The sequence below is a fragment of the Bubalus kerabau genome, chromosome 4 (genome assembly GCF_029407905.1).
Source record: "Bubalus kerabau isolate K-KA32 ecotype Philippines breed swamp buffalo chromosome 4, PCC_UOA_SB_1v2, whole genome shotgun sequence".
Taxonomy (NCBI): domain Eukaryota; kingdom Metazoa; phylum Chordata; class Mammalia; order Artiodactyla; family Bovidae; genus Bubalus; species Bubalus kerabau.
In genome coordinates, this window is record NC_073627.1 from 65526985 (window position 1) to 65551078 (window position 24094).

The 24094-nt window shown below is 38.2% G+C and overlaps 1 protein-coding gene across 13 annotated transcripts in view; it reads right to left on the reverse strand.

The window, feature by feature from the left end:
* Positions 1 to 24094, reverse strand: part of LOC129649783 (putative coiled-coil domain-containing protein 144C) — a 137479-nt gene that overhangs the window by 101679 nt on the left and 11706 nt on the right. For 3 of the 13 annotated variants that reach the window (XR_008713268.1, XR_008713265.1, XR_008713264.1), the window contains exon 1: positions 12811 to 13147. Coding sequence is in view for 2 of the 13 variants with exons in the window: in XM_055577600.1 (XP_055433575.1) it covers positions 12816 to 13044 (229 nt within the window). In the remaining 11 variants the exon portion in view is untranslated. Of the gene's footprint in view, positions 1 to 12810; positions 13151 to 13617; positions 13878 to 24094 lie in introns of those variants that run through there. The other 10 variants (XR_008713269.1, XR_008713266.1, XR_008713263.1 and 7 more) reach the window with 7 other exon arrangements.

Consider the following 24094-nt stretch of genomic DNA (forward strand, 5'->3'; position numbering starts at 1 on the left):
AACTGGATTGGCCCTTGGGAAGCTTCTGCTCTCACCTGTGAAGCTTCAAAATAACCAATGCTTTTTTTAAAAAACTTCTGCTAACCGAGGAGAACAGAACTCAAAACAGCTGTAAAGAATGAGATAAGGCATCAAAATCAGTCTTTGATCTTAAAACCACTGGAGATTTCCTAGGAAATTATTCTTCAAAACTCCCTTTTATGGGAAGACAAGGTGAGCAGAAATCAAATGGTTTGCCTACAGGGAAAGGAGTACGTTAAGGCTGTATATTGTCACCCTGCTTATTTAATTTATATGCAGAATACATCATGAGAAATGCTGGATTGGATGAAGCACAAGTGGGAATCAAGATTGCTGGGAGAAGTATCAATAACCTCATTTATGCAGATGACACCACCCTTATGGCAGAAAGCGAAGAAGAACTAAAGAGCCTCTTGAGGAAACTGAAAAGAGGAGAGTGAAAAGTTGGCTTAAACTCAACATTCAGAAAATGAAGACCATGGCATCTGGTCCCATCACTTCATGGCAAATAGATGGGGAGACAGTGGAAACAGTGGCTGACTTTATTTTGGAGGGCTCCAAAATCACTGCAGTTGGTGACTGCAGCCATGATATCAAAAGATGCTTGCTCCTTGGAAGAAAAGTTATGACCAACCTGGAAAGTCTATTAAAAAGCAGAGACATTACTTTCCCAACAAAGGTCTGTCTAGTCAAAGCTATGGCATTTCCAGTGGTCATGTATGGATCTGAGAGTTGGACTATCAAGAAAGCTGAGCACCAAGAATTGATGCTTTCCAACTGTGGTGTTGGAGAAGACTCTCGAGAGTCCCTTGGACTGCAAGGAGATCAAACCAGTCCGTCCTAAAGGAAATCAGTCCTGAATATTCATTGGAAGGACTGATACTGAAACTGAAACTCCAATACTTTGGCCACCTGATGTGAAGAAGTGACTCACTGGAAAAGACCCTGATGCTGAGAAAAATTGAAGGCGGGAGGAGAAGGGGACAACAGAGGATGAAATGGTTGGATGGCACGACTCAATGGACATGAGTTTGAATAAACTCCGGGAGTTGATGATGGACAGGGAGGCCTGGTGTGCTGCAGACCATGGGGTCGCAAACAGCTGGACACAGCTGAGCAACTGAACCAAAGGGGGAGATCTCTCAGTACTTCAGGTCATGTGTTCTAGACATTAAGGTTCAGAGAAACCTTCCAGCAAAGTACCAGGGAATAAACACCACACAGGGAGGCCACAAGCAGGATAGTCTACATGCACAGTGAAAATTCCTGGACAAAATCAGCTCAAATATTTTGTTTTTAATGCTTTGAAAGAGGGCTGGGGAAGAAGAGCTGGGTAAAGAAAACAAAGTAACTAGATTAAAATTTCTTTCATGTAATGAGATAGGCAAAATATAGCTAAAAATAATAATATGTCTAAGCATAAGTTTTGAGGAATATATCTCTCTTTATTAAACAAGAAGTAACTTTTAATTAGACTGATCTTCCTCCTTTGGTTTCAAATAGTCTTGACACTGGTCTTAAGATGCTAATTGTCTACACCCTTCATGTATCTTACGATCATAATTTTAACTTTTTAAAGCATCAAGCAGGATATATACACAATACAATATATATATTGTATATATATAACAAATGTCATGTCAAATTTCCTATCATTTATCAACTTATTAAACTTTAAAAAAATGGTACTATTGCACAAGAACACTGAAAAAACACTGAGATGATGTTGCTGAATCTGGAACTTCTGGCTTCTTATCCATTATAACTCCTCTGAAGGTAGTTAGCAAGATTATTCTTTTAATCTCTGGCCATGTTTTGCCACTCTATATTTAGTGTAAATTTATGGATGTTCATAACTTCCTTGCCAAACAACTGTCATAGGAAGAGAATTCTGTTCATTCATCTCAAATATCCTGTTGACTTCCCATCAGTCAGGCCCAGGCCATGTCCCAGTCCCTTGCAGAGCTGCTGTCCTTCTCTCCCGACCATAGTAGTGCATATCCACGCAACTTCCTCCTAAATTCCTGCAACACTCTCTTTGGTATCACTGAAAATTTGAAACTTACCACCTTTATATACACATTTATATACACCATTTATATACACATAAATGACACTGTCATTTATGTGTGTATATATATATATAATTATATATATATATATATATATATATACATACATACATAAATACATATATATATGGAGAAGGCCATGGCACCCCATTCCAGTACTCTTGCCTGGAAAATCCCATGAATGGAAGAGCCCGGTAGGGTGCGGTCCATGGGGTTGCAAAGAGTTGGACATGACTGAGCAACTTCCCTTTCACTTTTCACTTCCATGCATTGGAGAAGCAAATGGCAACCCACTCCAGTGTTCTTGCCTGGAGAATCCCAGGGACGGGGGAGCCTGGTAGGCTGCCATCTATGGGGTCGCACTGAGTCAGACACGACTGAAGCGACTTAGCAGCAGCAGCAGACATAGTACAATGCAGTCTGTAAGATAAATGTAAAATATCATATATAAAAATTATATAGAGTCCCTTGAAATAAAGAATTCCATTGGTTTCACATGACCTGGTGTATTTTTTCTTGTCCTCTACTTATACGATATTCATCTGAAATTCAATTATTATTATTATAACTGCAAGAAATAGAGGAATAGGATCTTACCTCCTGGAGTTCCCATGTCAGTACTTTTATCCACCTTCCCTGGTCTCTTGCTCCCTTGAGCTCTCCTCTCTCTTTCATCTCCAAATTTTTATTATTATCATAGTTTTTTTTCTAAAATATTTTCTCTTTACCTTTTTTTTTTTGAAGTATGTTTCATAACTTCCATTCTTTACTGTATAGTCTTTTTCAGGAGACCAAGTACACACTCATATCCTGTGTGTTTAGGTGCTTCTTGATTGGGCTGTCTCTGTGTTTGACTCACATTTTCATATTCCACAATATTACCACATGCCAGGAGAGGCAACCATTTTCCTGTCTGCTTCTCCTTTTGACTTACATGACACTAAAATGAAGAAAAAGGAAGGGTCGCAGACAGACCACTGAATGCTTTAAGATGCTGGCCTTTTAGAATTACATCTCATGTTTTCCAAAGCATCAGAGCCCTGGCCAGTCATTTGGCGCCTTCTGCAGAACACAAAGAGCCACATGCTGGGAAAATCAGATCTGATTTAATGAATCTGATTGAATCTGATTTAATTCAAGGTGGCCACCACATACCTAGAACCTCTGAATAAACCGTTTCCTGTACTAACTGTACTAACCAAAGCAATCTACAGATTTGATACAATTTGTATCAAATTACAAATGCTGTTTCTCATAGAACTAGAACAAAAAGTTTACAGTGTGTATGGAAATACAAAACACCCTGAAAAGCCAAAACAATCTTGAGAAAGAAGAGCAGGAGCTAACAGGATCAGGCTCCCTGACTTCAGATTATAACACAAGCTATAGTAATCAAAACACTGGTACTGCCACAAAAATCAAAACTGGGTCTTTCCCAGTTAGTCAGTTCTTCAATCAGATGGTGAAAGTATTGGAGTTTCAGCTTTAGCATCAGTCCTTCCAATGAATATTCAGGACTGATTTCCTTTAGGATTGATTTGTTGGATCTCTTTGCAGTCCAAGGAACTCTCAAGAGTACTCACGAACACCACAGTTCAAAATCATCAATACTTTGGTGCTCAGCTTTCTTTTTAGTCCAACTCTCACATACATACATGACCACTGAAAAAACCATAGCTTTGACCAGACAGACCTTTGTCGGCTAAGTAATGTCTCTGCTTTCTAATATGCTGTTGAGGTTGGTCATGTATTTTTCTTCCAAGGAGGAAGCATCTTTTAATTTCAAGGCTGCAGTCACCATCTGCAGAGATTTTGGAGCCCAGAAAAATAAAATCTCCATTGTTTTTAATGTTTCCATTGTTTCTCTATCTACTTGCAGTGAAGTGGTGGGACCTGATGCCATGATGTTAGTTTTCTGAATGTTGAGTTTTAAGCCAACTTTTTCACTCTCATTTTTCACTTTCATTAACAGGCTCTTTAGTTTTTCTTTGCTTTCTGCCATAAGGGCGGTGTCATATACATATCTGAGATTATTGATATTTTCTCAGCAATCTTGATTCCAGCTTGTGCTTCATCCAGCTCAGCATTTTGCATGATGTACTCTACATATAAGTTAAATAAGCAGAGTGACAATATATAGCCTTGACATACTCCTTTCCCGATTTGGAACCAGTATGTTGTTCCATGTCCAGTTATTGCTTCTTGACCAGCCCAGCACTTTGCATAATGTGCTCTGCATGTAAGTTAAATAAGCAGGGTGACAATATAAGGCCTTGACGTACCCCTTTCCCTATTTGGAACCAGTCTGTTGTTCCATGTCCAGTTATTGCTTCTTGACCTGTATACAGATTTCTTAGATGCAGGTCAGGTGATCTAGTATTCCCATCTCTTTAAGAATTTTCCAGAGTTTTTTGTGATCTACACAGTCAAATGCTTTGGTGTAGTCAATAAAGCAGAAGTAGATGTTTTTCTGGAACTCTCTTGCTTTTTCGATGATCCACCGAATGTTGGCAATTTGATCTCTAGTTCCTCTTTTTCTAAATCCAGCTTGAACATTTGGAAGTTCAAGGTTCACATTCTATTGAAACCTGGCTTAGAGAATTTTGAGCATTACTTTGCTAGCATGTGAGATGAGTTCAATTGTGCGGTAGTTTGAACATGTTTTGGCATTGCCTTTCTTTGGGATTGGAATGAAAATGGACCTTTTCCAGTCCTGTGGCCACTGCTGTTTTCCAAATTTGCTGACGTGTTGAGTGCAATATTGTAATAGCATAATCTTTTAGGATTCGAAATAGCTCAACCAGAATTTCATCACCTCCACTAGTTTTGTTTGTAGTGATGCTTCCTAAGGCCATGACTTCACATTCCAGGATGTCTGGCTCTAGAGGAGTGGTCACACTTTTGTGGTTATCTGGGTCATGAAGATCTTTTTTGTACAGTTCTTCTGTGTATTCTTGCCCCCTGTTCTTAATATCTTCTGCTTCTGTTAGGTCCATACCATTTCTGTCCTTTATTGAACATATCTTTGCATGAAATGTTCCCTTGGTATCTCTAATTTTCTTGAAGAGATCTCTAGTCTTTCCTATTCTATTGTTTTCCTCTATTTCTTTGTATTGATCACTGAAGAAGACTTTCTTATCTCTCCTTGCTATTCTTTGGAACTCGGTATTGAGGAGGGTATATATTTCTTTTTTTCCTTTGCTTTTAGCTTCTCTTCTTTTCTCAGATATTTGTAAGCCCTCCTCAGACAATCATTTTGCCTTTTTGCATTTCTTTTTCTTGGGGATGGTCTTGATCACTGCCTCCTCTACAATATCATGAACCTCCGTCCATAGTTCTTCAGGCACTCTATTGGATCTAATCACTTAAATCTATTTGTCACTTCTACTGTATAATCATAAGGGATTTGATTTAGGTCATACCTGAATGGCTGCAAAGAATATAATCAATCTGATTTCAGTATTGACCATCTGGTGATGTCCATGTGTAGAGTCTTGTCTTGTGTAGGTGGAAGAGGGTGTTTGTTATGACCAGTGTGTTCCCTTGGCAAAACTCTGTTAGCCTTTGCTTGCTTCGTTTTGGACTCCACGGCCAAATTTTCCTGTTACTCCAGGTATCTCGTGGCTTCCTACTTTTTCATTCCTGTCCCCTACAATGAAAAAGGACATCTTTTTGGGGGTGTTAGTTCCAGAAGGTCTTGTAGGTCTTCATAGAACGTTCAACAGCATTAATGGAATTACTGGGTGTTGATATACTACTTAATAAATGATAGGGAGTAGGAGAAAAATGCATCTTCTGAATAACATGTGACTTGGGCGAGGTACTTATGGGAGAACAAATAACATTTAGGAAGGATAAATGGTACCTTAGGAGGATATATGGGAGTTAGGGGAGTTTTGTGATAATGTCTGTTTGTCTGGTGCTTTCTCAAAAAAAAAAAAAAAAAAAGTCTTCCAAGACTTTTTCCAAAAAGCAAAGCAAAAATAGATAGATAAGAAAGAAAGCTATGGTACATATACACAATGGAGTATTATTCAGCCATTAAAAAGAATACATTTGAATCAGTTCTAATGAGGTGGATGAAACTGGAACCTATTATACAGAGTGAAGTAAGCCAGAAAGAAAAACACCAATGCAGTATACTAACACATATATATGGAATTTAGAAATATGGTAACAATAACCCTGTGTACGAGACAGCAAAAGAGACACTGATGTATAGATCAGTCTTATGGACTCTGTGGGAGGAGGGGAGGGTGGGGAGATTTGGGAGAATGGCATTGAAACATGTATAATATCATGTATGAAACGAGTCGCCAGTCCAGGTTTGATGCACGATACTGGATGCTTGGGGCTGGTGCACTGGGACGACCCAGAGGGATGGTATGGGGAGGGAAGATGGAGGAGGGTTCAGGATGTGGAACACAGGTATACTTGTGGTGGATTCATTTCGATATTTGGCAAAACTAATACAATATTGTAAAGTTTAAAAATAAAATTAAAAAAAAAATAGATAGATTGGTAGATAGGTAAAGATAAGGTGAAAAGTCATAAGCAAATCTTATTTATCCAGAGGAACTTTCTCTAATTTTAACACTGCCTCCAAAAGTAAATCAAAAGTCAATTAAAACTGACTCAAATGCATTCCTTTCTATACTTGAATAATACACAGCTTCTTATTCCATTCATCTGTTGATGGACATCCAGGTTACTTCCATGTCCTAGCTACTGTAAGTAGTGCTGCAATGAACACTGGGGTACATGTGTCTTTTTGGAATTTGCTGTATGATGCAGTGAACCTAAAGTTGGTGCTTTGTGACAACTTAGAGGGGTGGAATAGGGAGGGAGGTTCAAGAGGGAGGGGCCATACGCATACCTATGGCCAATTCAAGTCAATGTTTGGCAGAAACCATCACAATATTGTAAAGTAATTATCCTCTAATTAAGAATAAAAATTATAAAAAATTAATTCATTTAAAAGGCAAAAACTCGGGCAAATCTTATTTCTCCATGAGGAAAGGCCTATGAATCTGTGTTTAAAGTTACATATAGTAAGTTTTATGCCACTATTAACAATTGTAACACATCAAAACATTGACAGAAGCCATAACAGCAGTATCTAAATCTTTAGGTAGTAATAAAAACTGGACAATACAAAAATGCTATCAATCAACACCACTAAATATTAATGACAAGTCTGCTTGTTTGGATGCTGTTTAAATAGCTGATATTAGAGCTCAGTCTGAGCTCTAATTATTAATTAAATATTAAATTAATTATTAAATATTAAATTAATTAAATATTAATGGCAAGTCTGCTTGCTTGGGTGCTGTTTAAATAGCGGTATTAGAGCTCAGTCTGAGTTTGTAAAGGGCATCCCTGGTGGCTAAAATGGTAAAGAATCACCATGAAGGTGACCTCAGTTTGATCCCAGGATCTGGAAGATCCCCTGGAGAAGGGAATGGCTCCCCATTCCAGTATTCTTGCCTGGAGAATTCCATGGACAGAGGAACCTGGTGGGCTACAGTCCATGGGGTCACACAGAGTCAGAAACAATTGAGTGACTAACACTATCACTTAGAATATGGAAAATTCAACAGTGCTGATGTTTAAATCTGCTAAAAAGTAACTTAGATGCAGAGAAACATCACTTAAAATGCTATATAAATTTTCATCATACACACATAATACAAAAACATTTTCCTTTAATAAAGGTTTTCTCATCATGTTTAATGGGAAACAACGAAATATCATGGAAACGTTCCAGTAGAGAAACTTTTCCTATTTATCTTTCTAAATAATGTATTTTTCCTTCCAAATCTGTATATCTTGTTCTTCTGTTTACAAAAGTAGGTCATCACACACATTTGACCTATCTGTAGATCCTCAAGAAGACACACTAAAGGCATCAGATGCAAACTGAGCATCAACTGAAAGAAAAGAAAAGAATTATGTTTTTTACCTAAAATACTTGGGTTAACTAAGATTAGTAAAACAAAACAAAACAAACAAACAAACAAAACCTGAGACCTTTCCTAGTATTCTGAAAGATGAAATATATCTATAGATGACACAAGATAAAATACTAATCAAGATTACAATTTTATAATCTGCTTATGGTCTCATGTGGGGCTGAGTATCAGAGCTCCTGGTTTTCTCATTCTTCATTCATGTACTCTGCAATTGAGTGAATTGATGAATACTCGTGCATTCATGCAAAGGTTCTGTGACAAGCACTGGAATTACAAGATGAAGGTGACCCAGTCCACCCTGAAAAATGATATGCTCTAAACTAGAAAAACAAACAAACAGGCAATTTCCATACAGAGTCACAAATACTAAGATATAAAAGACGGCACAAGGAACACTCAGGAGGGGAAGCCAGCTTTGTGTCAATACTGCCAGCTTTTTGGTGGAGGGGATATGTATGTAGCTACCTGAAGGACAGGAAAAAGTAAAAGAGATAGAGGGGAGAAGCATGTACAAAGACCAGAGGTGAGCAAGCAAATCTGTGGGATCCTACATAGTCTGGCTGGTTAGATGCAGAGCTAAGCGGCAGAGTAAGATGGTAAAGAGATAAGGCAAACTACTTTGGCAGGACCCAAATTGATGTGGGTGTTTGGAGCATTTCCTGAGGGTAAAATATAAACTGGTGACGTATCTAGTGACAGAGAAATTTTAAAGTCACCTACCAAGTGACAGCTACACAAACGTGACTGCCTGAGTCTGGCTTTCCTAACCTTAACCTCTACCAGACACTTGAGAAGTTGATGAACGCCACGTTTTCTGAGAATAGTGTCAGGGTGTAGGAAGATAGCTCCACAAGGATGGAGGAAGTAGAAGAAGGATACAGCTAGAAATAAAAAGAAATGCACAGACCTTCAGAGACTGTTTTTCAAGCTATGGTACATGATGGATAAATGAAGAAGGATATTTTTCACTATGACTGCTCATGTTTTCACATTTTTCATTAGCTATGTATAAAAAATATTTAACATAGCATCTGTTATCCAAACAATAGAAAGAGATGCCATTTATTGTTTACAGTGTATTTCAGAAATCAATGTCTAAATTTAATTTATACATTTTGGCAACATACATTCTCTTAGTTCTCTAGCTATACTCCTGTCCAACTCCTGCTGAGTCTGAAATGAGTCAAATATTTATCTTTAAGATAAACAAGTTATATAACTTATTAAATGTGACTTTTAAATAATACTTTTAGAGACTAGATCTAACCTTAAGATTACCTCAGTAGAAAAAACAAGCACATAAAAAAATGAATTCCTACTTATTCTGCTTATAGATAACAGAGAACAAACATATGGAATGCTATTTAGATTAATCTGATAAAAAGTACAATAAATATCAGTCTATCAAGTACACATAATTTCAGAGAATTAGGGAATGACCCATAATCTTCAGAATGATCCATAAGATTACTATCTTCTCCCCCAAAATCTCCTGGCCTATATATGTACTTCTGAGACTTTATTTGATTTCTAGGTGAGGATCTTGTTCAAATGGCGGAAGTAGTTTGAGTCGAATGTTAATAAGGAAAACACATCTGTGATTTTCTTTAAACTTTTCCATTTAATGGAAACACAGAAAGGTGAGAAAATTATATACAAGAAAATGTATATAATGTATATACATATGTGTGTGTATGTGTGTGTGTATATACATATATATATATGTTGTATACTATACAACAATGTGCCGGCATGATTTAATTCTGAAGATGTTTAGCGAGAAGAATTCTCTCATAAGTTTTAGTTTCCGAACTACGTTCCATAGAAGGGGAAGGTCCCACAGGGGGTCACTGCAGGGTTGAGGAACAGAGAAGTCACAGCTGCAGGGGCTCTGGCCACTCTTTAGCTAAACTGTTCTATACTTCTCTCCATTTTATATAACATGGCTCCACGCAGAATTTTTTTTTTAGAAGAAAGGTTGTTTTCTATGAAGAAAAAAACTTTTGTAAGGTATGAGACGCATTGATTTACTCAAAGTTTCTAATTCTGCAAAAGAAGTAACAAAGCCAATGGCACTCTTACTGAGTCCTGTGCCAGCTACTTCCACAGGTTAATAAAAAACATAGATTTTTAACTATAACATGGACAAAATGAATATATAAATCCTTCTTATATAACTAAACAATGCTTGTGGCATGACATGACTTTCTAACTAAATTATGTGCTTTAAATGCATAAATAAGAATAAATCAATAGCAAACTCCTATTTGTAACAGTTGATATAGTTAATTTAGAAGGGATACAGTATACTAACGCATATATATGGAATTTAGAAAGATGGTAACAATAACCCTGTGTACGAGACAGCAAAAGAGACACTGATGTATAGAACAGTCTTATGGACTCTGTGAGAGAGGGAGAGGGTGGGGAGATTTGGGAGAATGGCATTGAAACATGTATAATATCATGTATGAAACGAGTCGCCAGTCCAGGTTCGATGCACAATACTGGATGCTTGGGGCTGGTGCACTGGGACGACCCAGAGGGATGGAATGGGGAGGGAGGAGGGAGGGGGGTTCGGGATGGGGAACACATGTATACCTGTGGCGGATTCATTTTGATATTTGGCAAAACTAATACAGTTATGTAAAGTCTAAAAATAAAATAAAATTAAAAAAAAAATAAAAATAAAAACAAGACAGGGAACTTGAAGGAGAAAATCCTTATTTGAATCAAGCAGGCCAAAACTGAAGAGATTCGTCCTTAAAAGGATGTTCATTTCCTCCAGATAAAACCTGATTAACTAAAATCAGTCAACATTGAATTATCCACATTTTGGGTTATTTAGAGCAAAATTTAAAACATGCAACAGATCTCTGTTTACTGTCTAGCATACTGCTATCCAAGCTCTCATCATTAGTTAGTTTATACAAAAAGTATGAGTGTAATCTCAATTGTAATCTAAATCTGCCCAGAAATTACAGTTGAACTTCATTTCCTCAGCCTGAAGTTTCAAGGGGAGGACTTGTATTCCTACCTGCTGTATGAGAAGAGAGGTTTATCTAACGGGTGAGTTTGGGACAAGGAACTAAGAAGTGCTTGCTTGGTTCCAAATCTCTTCTTTGAAAGATGTTATGTGCCTACAGCACCATGAACTTGGGTCTGCAGTAGGCATCCTGTGTCTGGGATGCGGGTCAAGCATTTGCTTCCTCCCCTTAGGCCTGCATGTGGAAGTGTCTGACTTGGGATGAAGTTTTCAGAGGCCCGCTTTGACTGCACACCTAAAGCACGTCCTCCAGTTTCACAGCTCTCAAGTACTAAGACCCAACATAGCCGCAGTGCTGTCGAAGAAACTTTAGGTTGCTCTTCTATGACGGCAGCATGTCAAGTGAGAAAACAGGTTGAGACTGCATTTAACAAGGGCTACTTGTCTCTGCATCACCAACATCACACAAACACTATCAAAATGATAAACACGTGTGCACAGATTGAAATGGCTATTTTAACCACAATGATTACACAATGAAAACTGGTTGCAATTTCAAGACTCCCATACCATTCATCCAGATGATGTCAAGATAGAGATAAAGTGAGCTTCATTTATAATTTTTAAATGTTTGCATTAACTACAAATTTACAAACATTCTACAACTGCTCATTAAGATAGTTTTTAGAAATTTAAATCAAAATTCTGTAAGTAAAATAGCAATTAAAGATATACTCTTGTACAAGAAAATAACAAAAAATGTTAACCTAAAACCAGAAATTAATCTTCTGATTTAGTATTACAAGCTTGTTTAATGCATAAAAAGGATTTATCTAGGATTCTTTCAAATAAAATCACATCCATATGTGGTTAGTGTTTAGATGCCAGTGATTCACTTATGCTTGCTTCTGCTAAGTTGCTTCAGTCGTGTCCGACTCTGTGCAACCCCATAGACGGCAGCCCACCAGGGTCCCCCATCCCTGGGATTATCCAGGCAAGAACACTGGAGTGGGTTGCCATTTTCTTCTCCAATGCATGAAAGTGAAAAGTGAAAGTGAAGTCACTCAGTCATGTCCGACTCTTCGCGACCCCATGGACTGCAGCCTACCAGGCCCCTCTGTCCATGGGATTTTCCTGGCAAGAGTATTGGATTGGGTTGCCATTGTCACTTATGCTTAAGGGTAGATAAACTGTGGTGGGTGTAGCAATGCTTGGAAATGATTATGAACCACTGCCAAAGTGAAATCCATTAGAAAGTAAGTCAAACATCTTAAAGTATACTTTCAGTTACTAGGCATTAAGATTTCATTTCTAAAGTAGAATTTCAATGCAGCTTTTCAAGAAATTTCAAAGTATTTCTTTTTTTTTAATTTTATTTTATTTTTAAACTTTACATAATTGTATTAGTTTTGCCAAATATCAAAATGAATCCGCCACAGGTATACATGTGTTCCCCATCCTGAACCCTCCTCCCTCCTCCCTCCCCATTCCATCACTCTGGGTCGTCCCAGTGCACCAGCCCCAAGCTGGGAAGATTTGGGAGAATGGCATTGAAACATGTAAAAAGTATTTCTTAAAACAGGAGATCTAGGACCAAAAAAAAAAAAAAAATCATTAAATGTCTCCTTGATTAGCACAGATAATGACAACTTTTACTTAGTGTGTATAAGTCAAATAAACAACTTAGACGTTCACCAAATTAAAAACAAGGATCATTCATATCAGAAATCTGAAACCCAATGAACAAAAGATAGCATACCTAACCTCGGTCAAGTAAGTCTCCATGCTGTTATTTAAAGGGCGTGGAATTGAGGTAGAAAACCCTACATTTGCTCTTGGAGTAAGATTTCTGTTGAGCACTAAAGGATTATTGAAATTTCCAAAACAAGGGGGCTCCAGTACTGGCCTTGTGCTAAGAAGGCTGAGTAAAGATCTGTTCTTCTCTTTCTTCACCTCAAGTTTGTTGCGGATCACTGCCAGCCTCTCATGTGTCCTGGGGAAGATGGAAAACACTAACTTTACTCACGTTTCCCTGAATTATCAGCATTTTTAAAGTTGCCACATAGTAAATGGAATTCCCAATAAACTGTAACTGAAAACACTTGAAAACGCAGAGCAGACCTCCTGTAAACAATGATAGTTGTAACCTTGTTCTAAAGAAGTACACATGTGTCTAGGGCTCCTCAAGTAACAAGTCACAGTTGGGAGAGGAGAGAAAGGGCATCAGAGAGAAAGGGAGGTGGCCTCACACTGACACCTGATGCCCTCTGGGACACACCTGCCTCCAGGAAGCAGTTCAGGGATGAAGAAACACCCCACCCCACAAAGCCACTTTCAAGCATTTGCTTTCACCACCCTTGTATACACGTTTCACTCATGACCTCGGAGAAATTAAACTTTTGGCTCTGAGGTATCACTTAGAGCCACAATCTCAAGAGAGGATGAGAAAGTCAAAGGGTGAGGCTGAAAAGAGCTAAAACAGCCCCAGGATCAATTACAAGTATCCCCTGCTTTTCCAAAGTTCACTTTATGTTACTTGACTTCTACAAAGGGCCTATGTCAGTACCTGTTTTTGATGATAGAGGAAAAAAAATCTGAAGACAATTTCTGGTCTCATTTAAAAATCCAAAACTCTAAACAGTGTTCAGTGTATGGTTTTACATTGAGAGGCATCGCACTCCCCAAGCAGGGAGACTGGCCCCACTGAGCTCCTTCCCCAGAAGCCACACCCCGCATCTCAGCATCAAGTCGCCACAGCCCAAAACCCTGTCTGGGAGCACCTGTGCTTCACATGTACATATTTATTTTATGTATTGACTAGCAGAATGTGTCCTCGGTATCTGCTTCTTTGCTTTATGCTGCTTTGGCTTATGAAAGGCTTCCTAGGAGTGCTCTGCTTTCAGATAGTGGGGAAACCTGTACTAGGCACTGCAGGTGGGATCTGCCCTTTCCATTCTCCAGACCCCTCAGTCAGGTCACTATATTACTTTTAGCCAATTTGTGATTTATCCTACCTTTAAACCATGTGTTAATTTCCCCCTATTTCATAAGTATGCCTTTACATAGTGTGGAAAAACTTGATACAGTACTAATAGTTTGTCTTAAGCACCCCCTTAGCAGTGACCATCTAGTTAGCTTTCACTTCCTACTAATCTCATGTACCCCACTCTATAAAAATTAGGCTTTAGAGACAAATTAATGAACTAAATTTAGTTTCTGTGATTCTGTGTTTTGACTTGTCTAGTTTATCTTCCAATGACTTTCTAACTTCATATTCTACTAGGTTGAGTTGCTTATATTTTTCCAACTTTGCTTTATTAGAATCTTGTTGCAAACTTTTCATTTTGGAGAGATCAGATTCCAAGTCTTTAATTCTGAGTTCCATCTGTTGAAATTCAGCTTGTGTCTAAGGCAAATTGAAAAAGGTAACATTTTTAAAATAATCATTAACCTGGAAAATTATAATTGTTCCCTTTACTTTTGAGTCCATGATTCAGAGAGCGATTTCAAAGGTGAAAAAAAAAAAAAAAGAGTGGAAGTTTAAAACAATTATCATTAATGTGAAATGAATTAAATCTGAATTATAAAATTAAAGTGGAATCACTGTTATAGTAGTACTTATATAATCTTATAATTCAAAGAATAAGAGGATCAACTTAAAATTTTAAAAACTGAACAAGACAACAAGAATAATTCAAGAGGATGGTACCAGTTTTAAATCACAATATTTTATTTTCTTCCTAATGATCTTGTTTTTTACAAATTGGTCTTATAAGTAAAAGGATTCTCTAGTGAGAATCATTCTGAAAGATCAATTTAGTGATAACTGCGAAGGAAACTGAAATATTTAAAGGGAAAACAAGTGCCTCCCTTTCTTCCAGAAATCTACAAAACTAACTGCTCTAAGGGAGGTAGAGGAAACACGTAACTTGTATAGATCCAAAATGTAATGTACAGTGAAAGTGAATTCAAGCATATGACAGATCAACAAATTAACCTGCAAAAATAGGTTGACTTCTTTTCATTTCTCTACGAGATCCTGTCTTGCTCTTTCTTCAATCTCCTGTTGATATTGCTCTACTTAATTGTGTTCTATCATATTCATTTCTATATTACTTCTGAGGTACACTACTTCTTGCTCCAACTTCTTTTTCTTCTTCTCTAGTTTTTTTACATTTCTTTTGCATTAGTTTCATAGATAATAACACCTGTCAAAAAACTTGATTTTATGCATCCAGGTGCAGACATTTTGAAGATGCAGTTTCCAGGTCTGCTGGAAAATCATCAGTCTTCAAGAATAAAAATATACTGTTTGCTAGTGAAGAAAGTGGACTGAGCACAGCCTAACTCAAACCCAGGATCAAATAAATATGATGGTATTTGTATTGTAGACTGTAGGGCCAGAGATTACTCAGAGAATCAAGAAAGAAGTACAAACCACCAAGAGTCACAAAGTATATTCTTCACTGTCATCTTTGTCACACAACAATTGCACTTGATTTTACACTCTTTTATTGTTCTACAATAATGTTTTTCTATCTTTCTTCATAAAATGACTACAAGTCACCTCTTAATAGAATATCTCTTACTCCTCCTCCCATCTTAATGTCCCAGGATTTTAAAGAAGTTTGAGGGATACTGTATTGAGTTATCTATGGCTAAGTTAATAAGTCCCTCCCAAAAGAAGACTGTGAGAATAAGACTCTAATTAATAAATCTTGCAAATATGGATTCTGATCCCATAAGCCTTTTTCTGAAGTACAAAGACTTTTTGCTAATTTGAATTGCATTCCAAAGAGAATTATTTGCAAAGTTAAAGAAATCCCATTTCCTAACAGTTTACAGAGATGATCCACACATTTTTCTGAACAGCAACAACAAAAAATGCCTCATTCTTGTAATCCTTTGTTACTGTCCATTTATGCAAGACAAGTGCTGTGCATATCAATAAATACTCCCTGTTACAACAATGTATACTTAGCCAAGATTCCCCCTCATGGAAGAAATGTCAACAGTGTAAAATTAGGGGCTAAACTTATCCTCAGAGACTAGGTAACAAGAGCTGATGTGAGAAGGCTCAAAGCGCTGGACAGTCACGAAAGCTCCATTAAGGAGAGACTGGGCGCCAGGTCTGAAATAATGAAGGACTACCCAAGAGGAAAAGAAACTGTAAAGACAGAAAGGACAATCTGAGCAAGGGCCAAGAAAAGGTGAAATCAGCCAGCTAACTTTGAGGATAAGATCCAACCACAGGGAAATAAAAACATGTGCACACAGAATCATGGAAATCAGTGTTCACAACAGCATTATTAATAGTCCCAAAGTGGAAACAACCCAAAGCTCCATCAAGTGATGATGGATACATGGCTTAGCTTACTGTTGACAGCCAACAGAAACGGAAGAACTGATACTTGGTATCACATGGATGAACCGTGAAAACATGACATCAAATGAGCAAAGCTAATCCCAAAGGAGCATACTGCATGATTCCATTTACATAAAATACCGAGGACAGGCATGTCTACAGAGACAGATATTAGACTGGAGGTTGCCTGGGGCTGAGGGAGGTGGGAGGCCATGGGTGGTGGCTAAGGGATGCAGGGTTTCTTTTAGGGGGTGATGGAAATGCTCTAAAATTGACTGTAGTCACCAGTTACACCTCTCTAGACTAAGAGGTACTGAACTACACATGTTGAGTGGGTGAATTCTATGATATGTGAATTATATCTCAATAGCTTTTAAAAAAAATCCAATGGCAGGATCCAGATAATCTTCTTAATTCTCTAGTTTGGATGTATGTATTCTATGCCATCTGAGTACCTCCATGCTTTTACAATATCCTTAAAATGAAAAGGAAAGAAAGCAATGCCTAAACTTCAACTGGTTTGTATAATACTCTTTCTGCACAAGTTATTCTGAAATCCATGAAATAAATATCTACAGAACTCTACAGCCATTCACAAAAGGAAAGATGAGAAATGATAATTTTCTGAACGTTCCATTAAACTAATATTATCCTCTGGTTTTAATCTAGCTTGGCTCATCATGGTAATACAGCTATCACTTAAAAAAGTATTGTTTCCAAGAAAAAAAAAGGCTCTCAACTTGTGTGAATAATGAGGCACAATTCTCAACTTTCCTAGGGGTAAATAATATAAGAAAAAAGTAATATAATGCAAATGGTAGGATGAAAGTCAGAGTTTAAGGAACGAGTGCATTATAAAGATAAGAAAATTGTAGTAAGTTACTTGGAACAAAAATACAGAAGAAAGCTGACCATGAAAATGAGTGTCCATGAAAATGAGTGTCCTAAAACACTTTATCAGAGAAGGTGATGGCACCCCACTCCAGTACTCTTGCCTGGAAAATCCCATGGATGGAGGAGCCTGATAGGCTGCAGTCCATGGGGTCTCTACAGTCAGACACGACTGAGTGACTTCACTTTCACTTTTCACTTTTATGCATTGGAGAAGGAAATGGCAACCCACTCCAATGTTCTTGCCTGGAGAATCCCAGGGATGCGGGGTGTGGAGGGCAGTGGGGGGGCTCATGGGATGCCGTCCATGGGGTCACACAGAGTCGGACACGACTGAAGCGACTTAGCAGCAGCAGCAGCAGCAAAACACTTTATCCTACATATTAACTGTTAACACGTTCAATTTCATACATACCTGACTTGTGAGTTGACATAGTTGTAGTAGTTTACAATTGTTCTTCAAATCCTGTGCCTCTGCTTCTAACTTAGCACAATAACATGACATGACTTTCAGTGACGGCTCCGACATAGACTGCTTTTTTACAGCGTCATCCAGTTCCTGTTGAAGTTGTCTCACAACTGCCTAATAAGATGCTCTGTCACTAGTTAATCAAATCACTTTACTATTATGTTATGTTAATAATAGATAACTCCAACATATGGACTTTGAAAACTATCACCACAGACAGCAACTCACCTTCTTTTTTCCTCCTCATTGACTCTGGTTATAGACACAGAAGGGGCCAGCCTACAGCCTTCCTGATATTAAGTTACTCAGACAAAGGATATGGTCCCACTGTCCATGACCTGTCCCTCCCAATAAATCTGCAGAGCTTCGCCACCTCACGTCCAGAAAGAAATGAGTGTGTAGGTGGGAAAAGTGATGGAAAATTCCACACGGTGGAAACAGTGTGGAAACATTTTCCTTTCCTTTTTTATTATAAGCTTTGATTAACTCAGAGATCTTCACATATTCCAACCAGTGCTCAGATCTTTCCAATAGATTCCTACCTCAGGAGAAAAATGAGGCCATTTCCTTGTGGCTTATCTATTTTATATATAGTAGTGTGTCTATATTAATCCCAAACTCCTAATTTATCCCTCCTCCCCACCTTTGCCCTTGGATAACCGCTCTATTCAATATTCTGTAGTCACCTACCTGGAAAAAGGAACTGAAAAATAATGGATATAGTGTACGAATAACTGAATCAACTTGCTGTACATCTGAAACTGACACAAAATTGTAAATCAACCATATTCCAATATAAAAGAAAAATGAAATTTAAAAAATGAGCTTGCTCCCATGCCCTTCAAGGAGCCTCGATAACCTGGCCTCTACCTGCCTCCACACTGCAGCTCCTACAACCCTCTCCCTGACTCACTCCATTCCTGCTGCTCACGAATCCTGCCATCCTTCATTTTTAGAGGACAAGCTTGTATTCAAATGATAGTAATTGATACTTAAAATGATAATTATGAGCAAATTGTTTGTAAAAATGTTAAAGTAAATCATAAATAGTAGTGGGAAGATTAAATCAAGAATAGTTTTGCTAAAGCTCACCACCTGAGTCCCAAATTATGATTTAATGATAAGTAGATGCATTTGAAGAGTTGAGAGTCTTTAAGAATAAATGATTCAAGGCTAAAATGTTTCCCATATTAACTCAAATTCACATGAATAAAAATAAAATTGTACCAACAAATATAATAAAAAGCTATGACAAGCTACTGAAGCCAAAGTACGATATATAAAATACAGCCTCTGGGAAACCTGGAATTGACTATCAAGATAATCCAGGTAACTGAAGCTTCATTTCAAAATATTTATTTCAGGTTTGAGCATTTCATTTATCTGCTTCGTCATGATACTGAAATGTGGTAACATAAAAATTAAAATTATTACCTTAATAAAGAGTAAGTAACTAGTACCTGTCTATGTTAACAATTTAGAACTAAATTTCTTAACATTTCATAAATGACACAATGTCCCTACACAAAGTAAAGGATTTCTTTGGTCTAATTTTTATTTGCTGGATACAAGGTATGCTTTTAGGCTGGTTTAGAGACCATAGATTCACAGCCTGTGTATTTTTTATATTCAACTAGATTCAACATTTAGCCAGAATCAAGAATCACTTTGAACTTTCTTTCAGGAAGTCTGAGAATTATTTCTCCTTCTGGATGCTCACTTTTCCTTCTGCTTTCTCATTTTCGTACCAATACATTCTCTCTTTTAAATGATTCCATTCCTTGATTAACTCCTTGTTTCTTTTCTCCAGCATCAGACCTTGTTTCTCATATTTGGCCTGAAGTTTTCTCACGATCTGCTGAAACTGGTCTTGGATGCTAATGACCGTCTTCTCTTTACTGTAGGCATTACCCGGTTGCTGTCGGAGCAACATGTTTTCACTCTGGAGTTGAAATAATCTCTCCTCTAAGGATTCCTGCTTTCCAAGGTATGTATTCACTTTGCCTTGTTAAGCCTGATACATTGTGTTCAGTTTCCTGCTTTTGACACTCTAATTGCCTTAGATCTCTCTGGACACGTTCTAACATCAAAGTTTTTTCTCTAAGATCATCTCTCGTGTAATGCAGCTTGATTTTCAGCTTATTTATACTAATGCATATATATGGAATTTAGAAATATGGTAACAATAACCCTGTGAACGAGACAGCAAAAGAGACACTGATGTATAGATCAGTCTTATGGACTCTGTGGGAGAGGGAGAGGGTGGAGAGATTTGGGAGAATGGCATTGAAACATGTATAATATCATGTATGAAACGAGTCACCAGTCCAGGTTCGATGCACGATACTGGATGCTTGGGGCTGGTGCACTGGGGCAACCCAGAGGGAGGGTATGGGGAGGGAGGAGGGAAGAGGGTTCAGGATGGGGAACACAGGTATACCTGTGGTGGATTCATTTCGATATTTGGCAAAACTAATACAATATTGTAAAGTTTAAAATAAAATTAAAAAAAAAAAGAATCATATGATCACAAAAAAAAAAAAAGAAAGAAAATACTTTCCACTGTAGATAGTTGCTGGGAAAGCATCTCGTTGTTATCTTTTAGGTTAGCCACATCATACTTCATTTTGTCCCACAAGGATAACCACTCGTCTCTTGCTCTCTGGAAGGCAAGTTCCAGATCTCTTTTTGATGTCTGACCTTGATCATGATCATGTAAGGCAGCAGCCAGTCTAGAATGGTAGGATTTCACTTCTGTTTCCAGTCTTTGTTTACTTTCTTTTTTGTTCTCCAGCTTAGAGTTTAGCATTGTTTTCTCAGATGTCAGACCATTAAGCTGGCCTGTATAGTGGGATATAGTTTTTGTTAACCTTTCCTCATTCAGTTTTATTGCCTTTTAAAGATTATCATTCTTTACTTTGAGAATTTCAATGTCCTCAAAATAGTTCTCTTCCTTTTCCCGGTGCTGATTTTTCAGTGCATCTATCTCCAGTCTTAGCATGGCAATTTCCTCCTGCAGCATGTGCTTTTTGTGCAACAGGTCTTCTGTTTCTTCACAACTATCATAAACCTAAGTGAAACAAAGGAGATCTTTAGCTAGTATTCACTAAAGTGACATTCCATGATTTCTTCTGAAATGAAAGACTAACTTGTATGTTTATACAATGAAAATACTGCACCAAGTGCATCTCCAACAGGAAAAAATAAGGTTCAATTCAATCCTCAGACTTTATACAAGCAGAAATTCCCAAAGTTTCAAAAATTTAATGGAAGACAATGAATCCACGAAAGTCAAAAAGAAATCCCAAGAGACTTTTCAAGAAGCTCAGTACTGGAAAGGCTTCTCTCTGAACTACAACAAACCCAGAAGGCTTAAAATAAAAGATTTACAGATCTGACTACACTTAAAAATTGCATCTGATGTGGAATATTTATATAATGGAAAACTAGTAAGCCATAAAAAAGAATGGAATAATGCTATTTGCAGCAACAGGGATGGACCTAGACATTATCACCCTAAGTGATATAAATCAGAGACAAGTATTATATCATACTGCTTATATGTAGAATCTAAAATGAATTTATTCACACAACAGAAAGAGACTCATAGACACAGAAAACAAACTTATGGTGACCACAGGGGAAAGCAGGGTAGGGGAAGGGATAAATTAGGATGTTGAGATTAACATATACACACTAGTAGATATAAAATAACCAACAGAGATCTACTGTACAACATAAGGAACTACACAATATTCTGCAATAAGAATCTGAAACGGAATATGTGTGTACATGTGAGCATATGTGTGAGTGAGTGTGTATGTGTATTAGTCACTCAGTCATGTCCAACTCTTTGGGACCCCATAGACTATAGCCTGCCAGGATCCTGTGTCCATGGAATTTCCCAGGCAAGAATACTGGAATGGGTAGCCATTTCCTTCTCCAGGCTGCTGCTGCTATTGCTGCTAAGTCACTTCAGTCGTGTCTGACTCTGTGCGACCCCATAGACTGCAGCCCACCAGCCTCCCCCATCCCTGGGATTTTCCAGGAAAGGACACTGGAGTGGGTTGCCATTTCCTTCTCCAATCATGAAAGTGAAACATGAACGTGAAGTCGCTCAGTCGTGTCTGACTCTTAGCGACCCCACAGACTGCAGCCTACCAGGCTCCTCTGCCCATGCAATTTTCCAGGCAAGAGTACTGGAGTGGGGTGCCATTGCCTTCTCCACCTTCTCCAGGGGATATTCCCAACCCAAGGACTGAACCCAGGTCTCCTGCATTGCAGGCAGATTCTTTACAGTCTGAACCAGCAGGGAAGCCCCATTTATATAATATATACACACATATACATATATATCTGAATCACTGAGCTGTACACCTGAAACTAACAGAATATTGTTAATCAACTATAATTCAATAAACCACACCACTTGCTAGGTTTATAAACACAGCATTTGATACCTCCTATATATCTACTTCACAGTAAGAGCCTTAACTCTGTATAAATACACTAAATTTTGTACAAAAGGTTTTTCCTTGAGAATATGCTACCTTATAACATTTTAATAGGCAATTACAAGAATTACACCTATTGACAACTGTACTAGGCACTTCTACAAACATTAATTAACTCATGAGCTGTAATGATTTTGGAAAGGAAAAAGTTAAAAATATGAGTAAGCTGCATGCCTTTTTACCAGGTCTTTGGACTCTACTAGTCTTACGGAGAAGGCAATGGCACCCCATTCTGGTACTTTTGTCTGGAAAATCCCATGGACGGAGGAGCCTGGAAGGCTCCAGTCCATGGGGTTGCTGAGGGTTGGACACGACTGAGCGACTTCACTTTCACTTTTCACTGTCATGCATTGGAGAAGGAAATGGCAACCCACTCCTGTATTCTTGCCTGGAGAATCCCAGGGATGGGGGAGCCTGGTGGGCTGCCGTCTATGGGGTCTCACAGAGTCAGACACGACTGAAGCGACTTAGCAGCAGTAGCAGCAGTATTCTTACATCAAACCACATGTCTCTACTACAAACATATCAATAAAAAATAAGCTTCCTATTTCATTCATGGTACATACACTAATGGTAAATAAGCTAAAATTTAGAAAGCTCTTAGAAAACTATGAGATTATTTGCTGCTGCAATAACTTTCATTATCTCTCCATGTTTAAAATAGTAAGATGGGGAAAATACAATGAAAAACACTTAATAACTATCACTAAATATATATTATGCCATATCTATCACTGTTTTCAAAAGTTCCTTGTACTGAAATAGGACACTCACAGAGCAGAGTGCTCATTTTCTCACAAGTAGAAGAATCCCATCCAAAATGTGGTCTCTGAACTGCCTATAGTTTCCTCCTTACCATTAGGGGAAGTGATAAATAACCTAATGATCAATTGAGGAAGTGAAATTATTACCATAACCCAGAATATCTTTAATTGGTAGCAAGAGTCCCCACCCCCCGCCCCCAGCTTGGTGCGGGGGAGGCACTTTTATAAATTTATTCTAAAGAAACACGTTTTTAAAGTGTTCAAAAGTGTTTTTAGAACTGCTGTCACAGTTTTTACAAAATGAAAAACAGTAAATGATGTGAAAAGGTCGTTGACAGGGTATTGGTTAAAGAAACGACAGTGGAACCAAGAATGGACTCTGATTCAGACACTGAAGGTGACGACGTGCATGGAGTGACCGACACGTTCACTCCAAAGCAGAGGAACTTGGTCGGGTAGCACAGTCGATGGTGGAACACACATGGTCTTCCTTGACTAAACCATTATCAGGGTGCCGGCTCCTCTGAGATAGTCACAAAAGATTTGAGATCGATTCCTATGGAAAATATTAAAGGCCTCTCCTCGGATGAGGCCATCATATGTTACTACCTGACTGCTTTAGACAAATGGATTTGAATTACAAATACTACTTTCCCGAGCTCTTACTGAGAGCTTTTTATTGTGGGAGATCTGCTGCTAGGACCTCAGGGATGGGACGCAGTCCATGTTTGAGAGGGACATCGGGTGTGGAAGCAAATTTCTCTTCTGTGAGATGCCACTCGAGAACTCTGCAGAAGGAAGGACAACCAACTTCAAGAGTGTCTAATTTCTACCAACTACTGGAAAAAAATCCCTGCACCTCTCAAGGACGCCAGTTATCACCTGTCCTTGAGGACTTTGCTGTGAGGGAGAATGCAGCTGGGAAAGCTGGAGCCAGCTCTGAGTTGTTCATGGGGCAGGTGGACTGGAGGGCTGACGGGCACAGAGGGAGGGGGATCCACGACCCTCAGTCGCCTGCCAGAGGCAAGTTGATGTAAAAT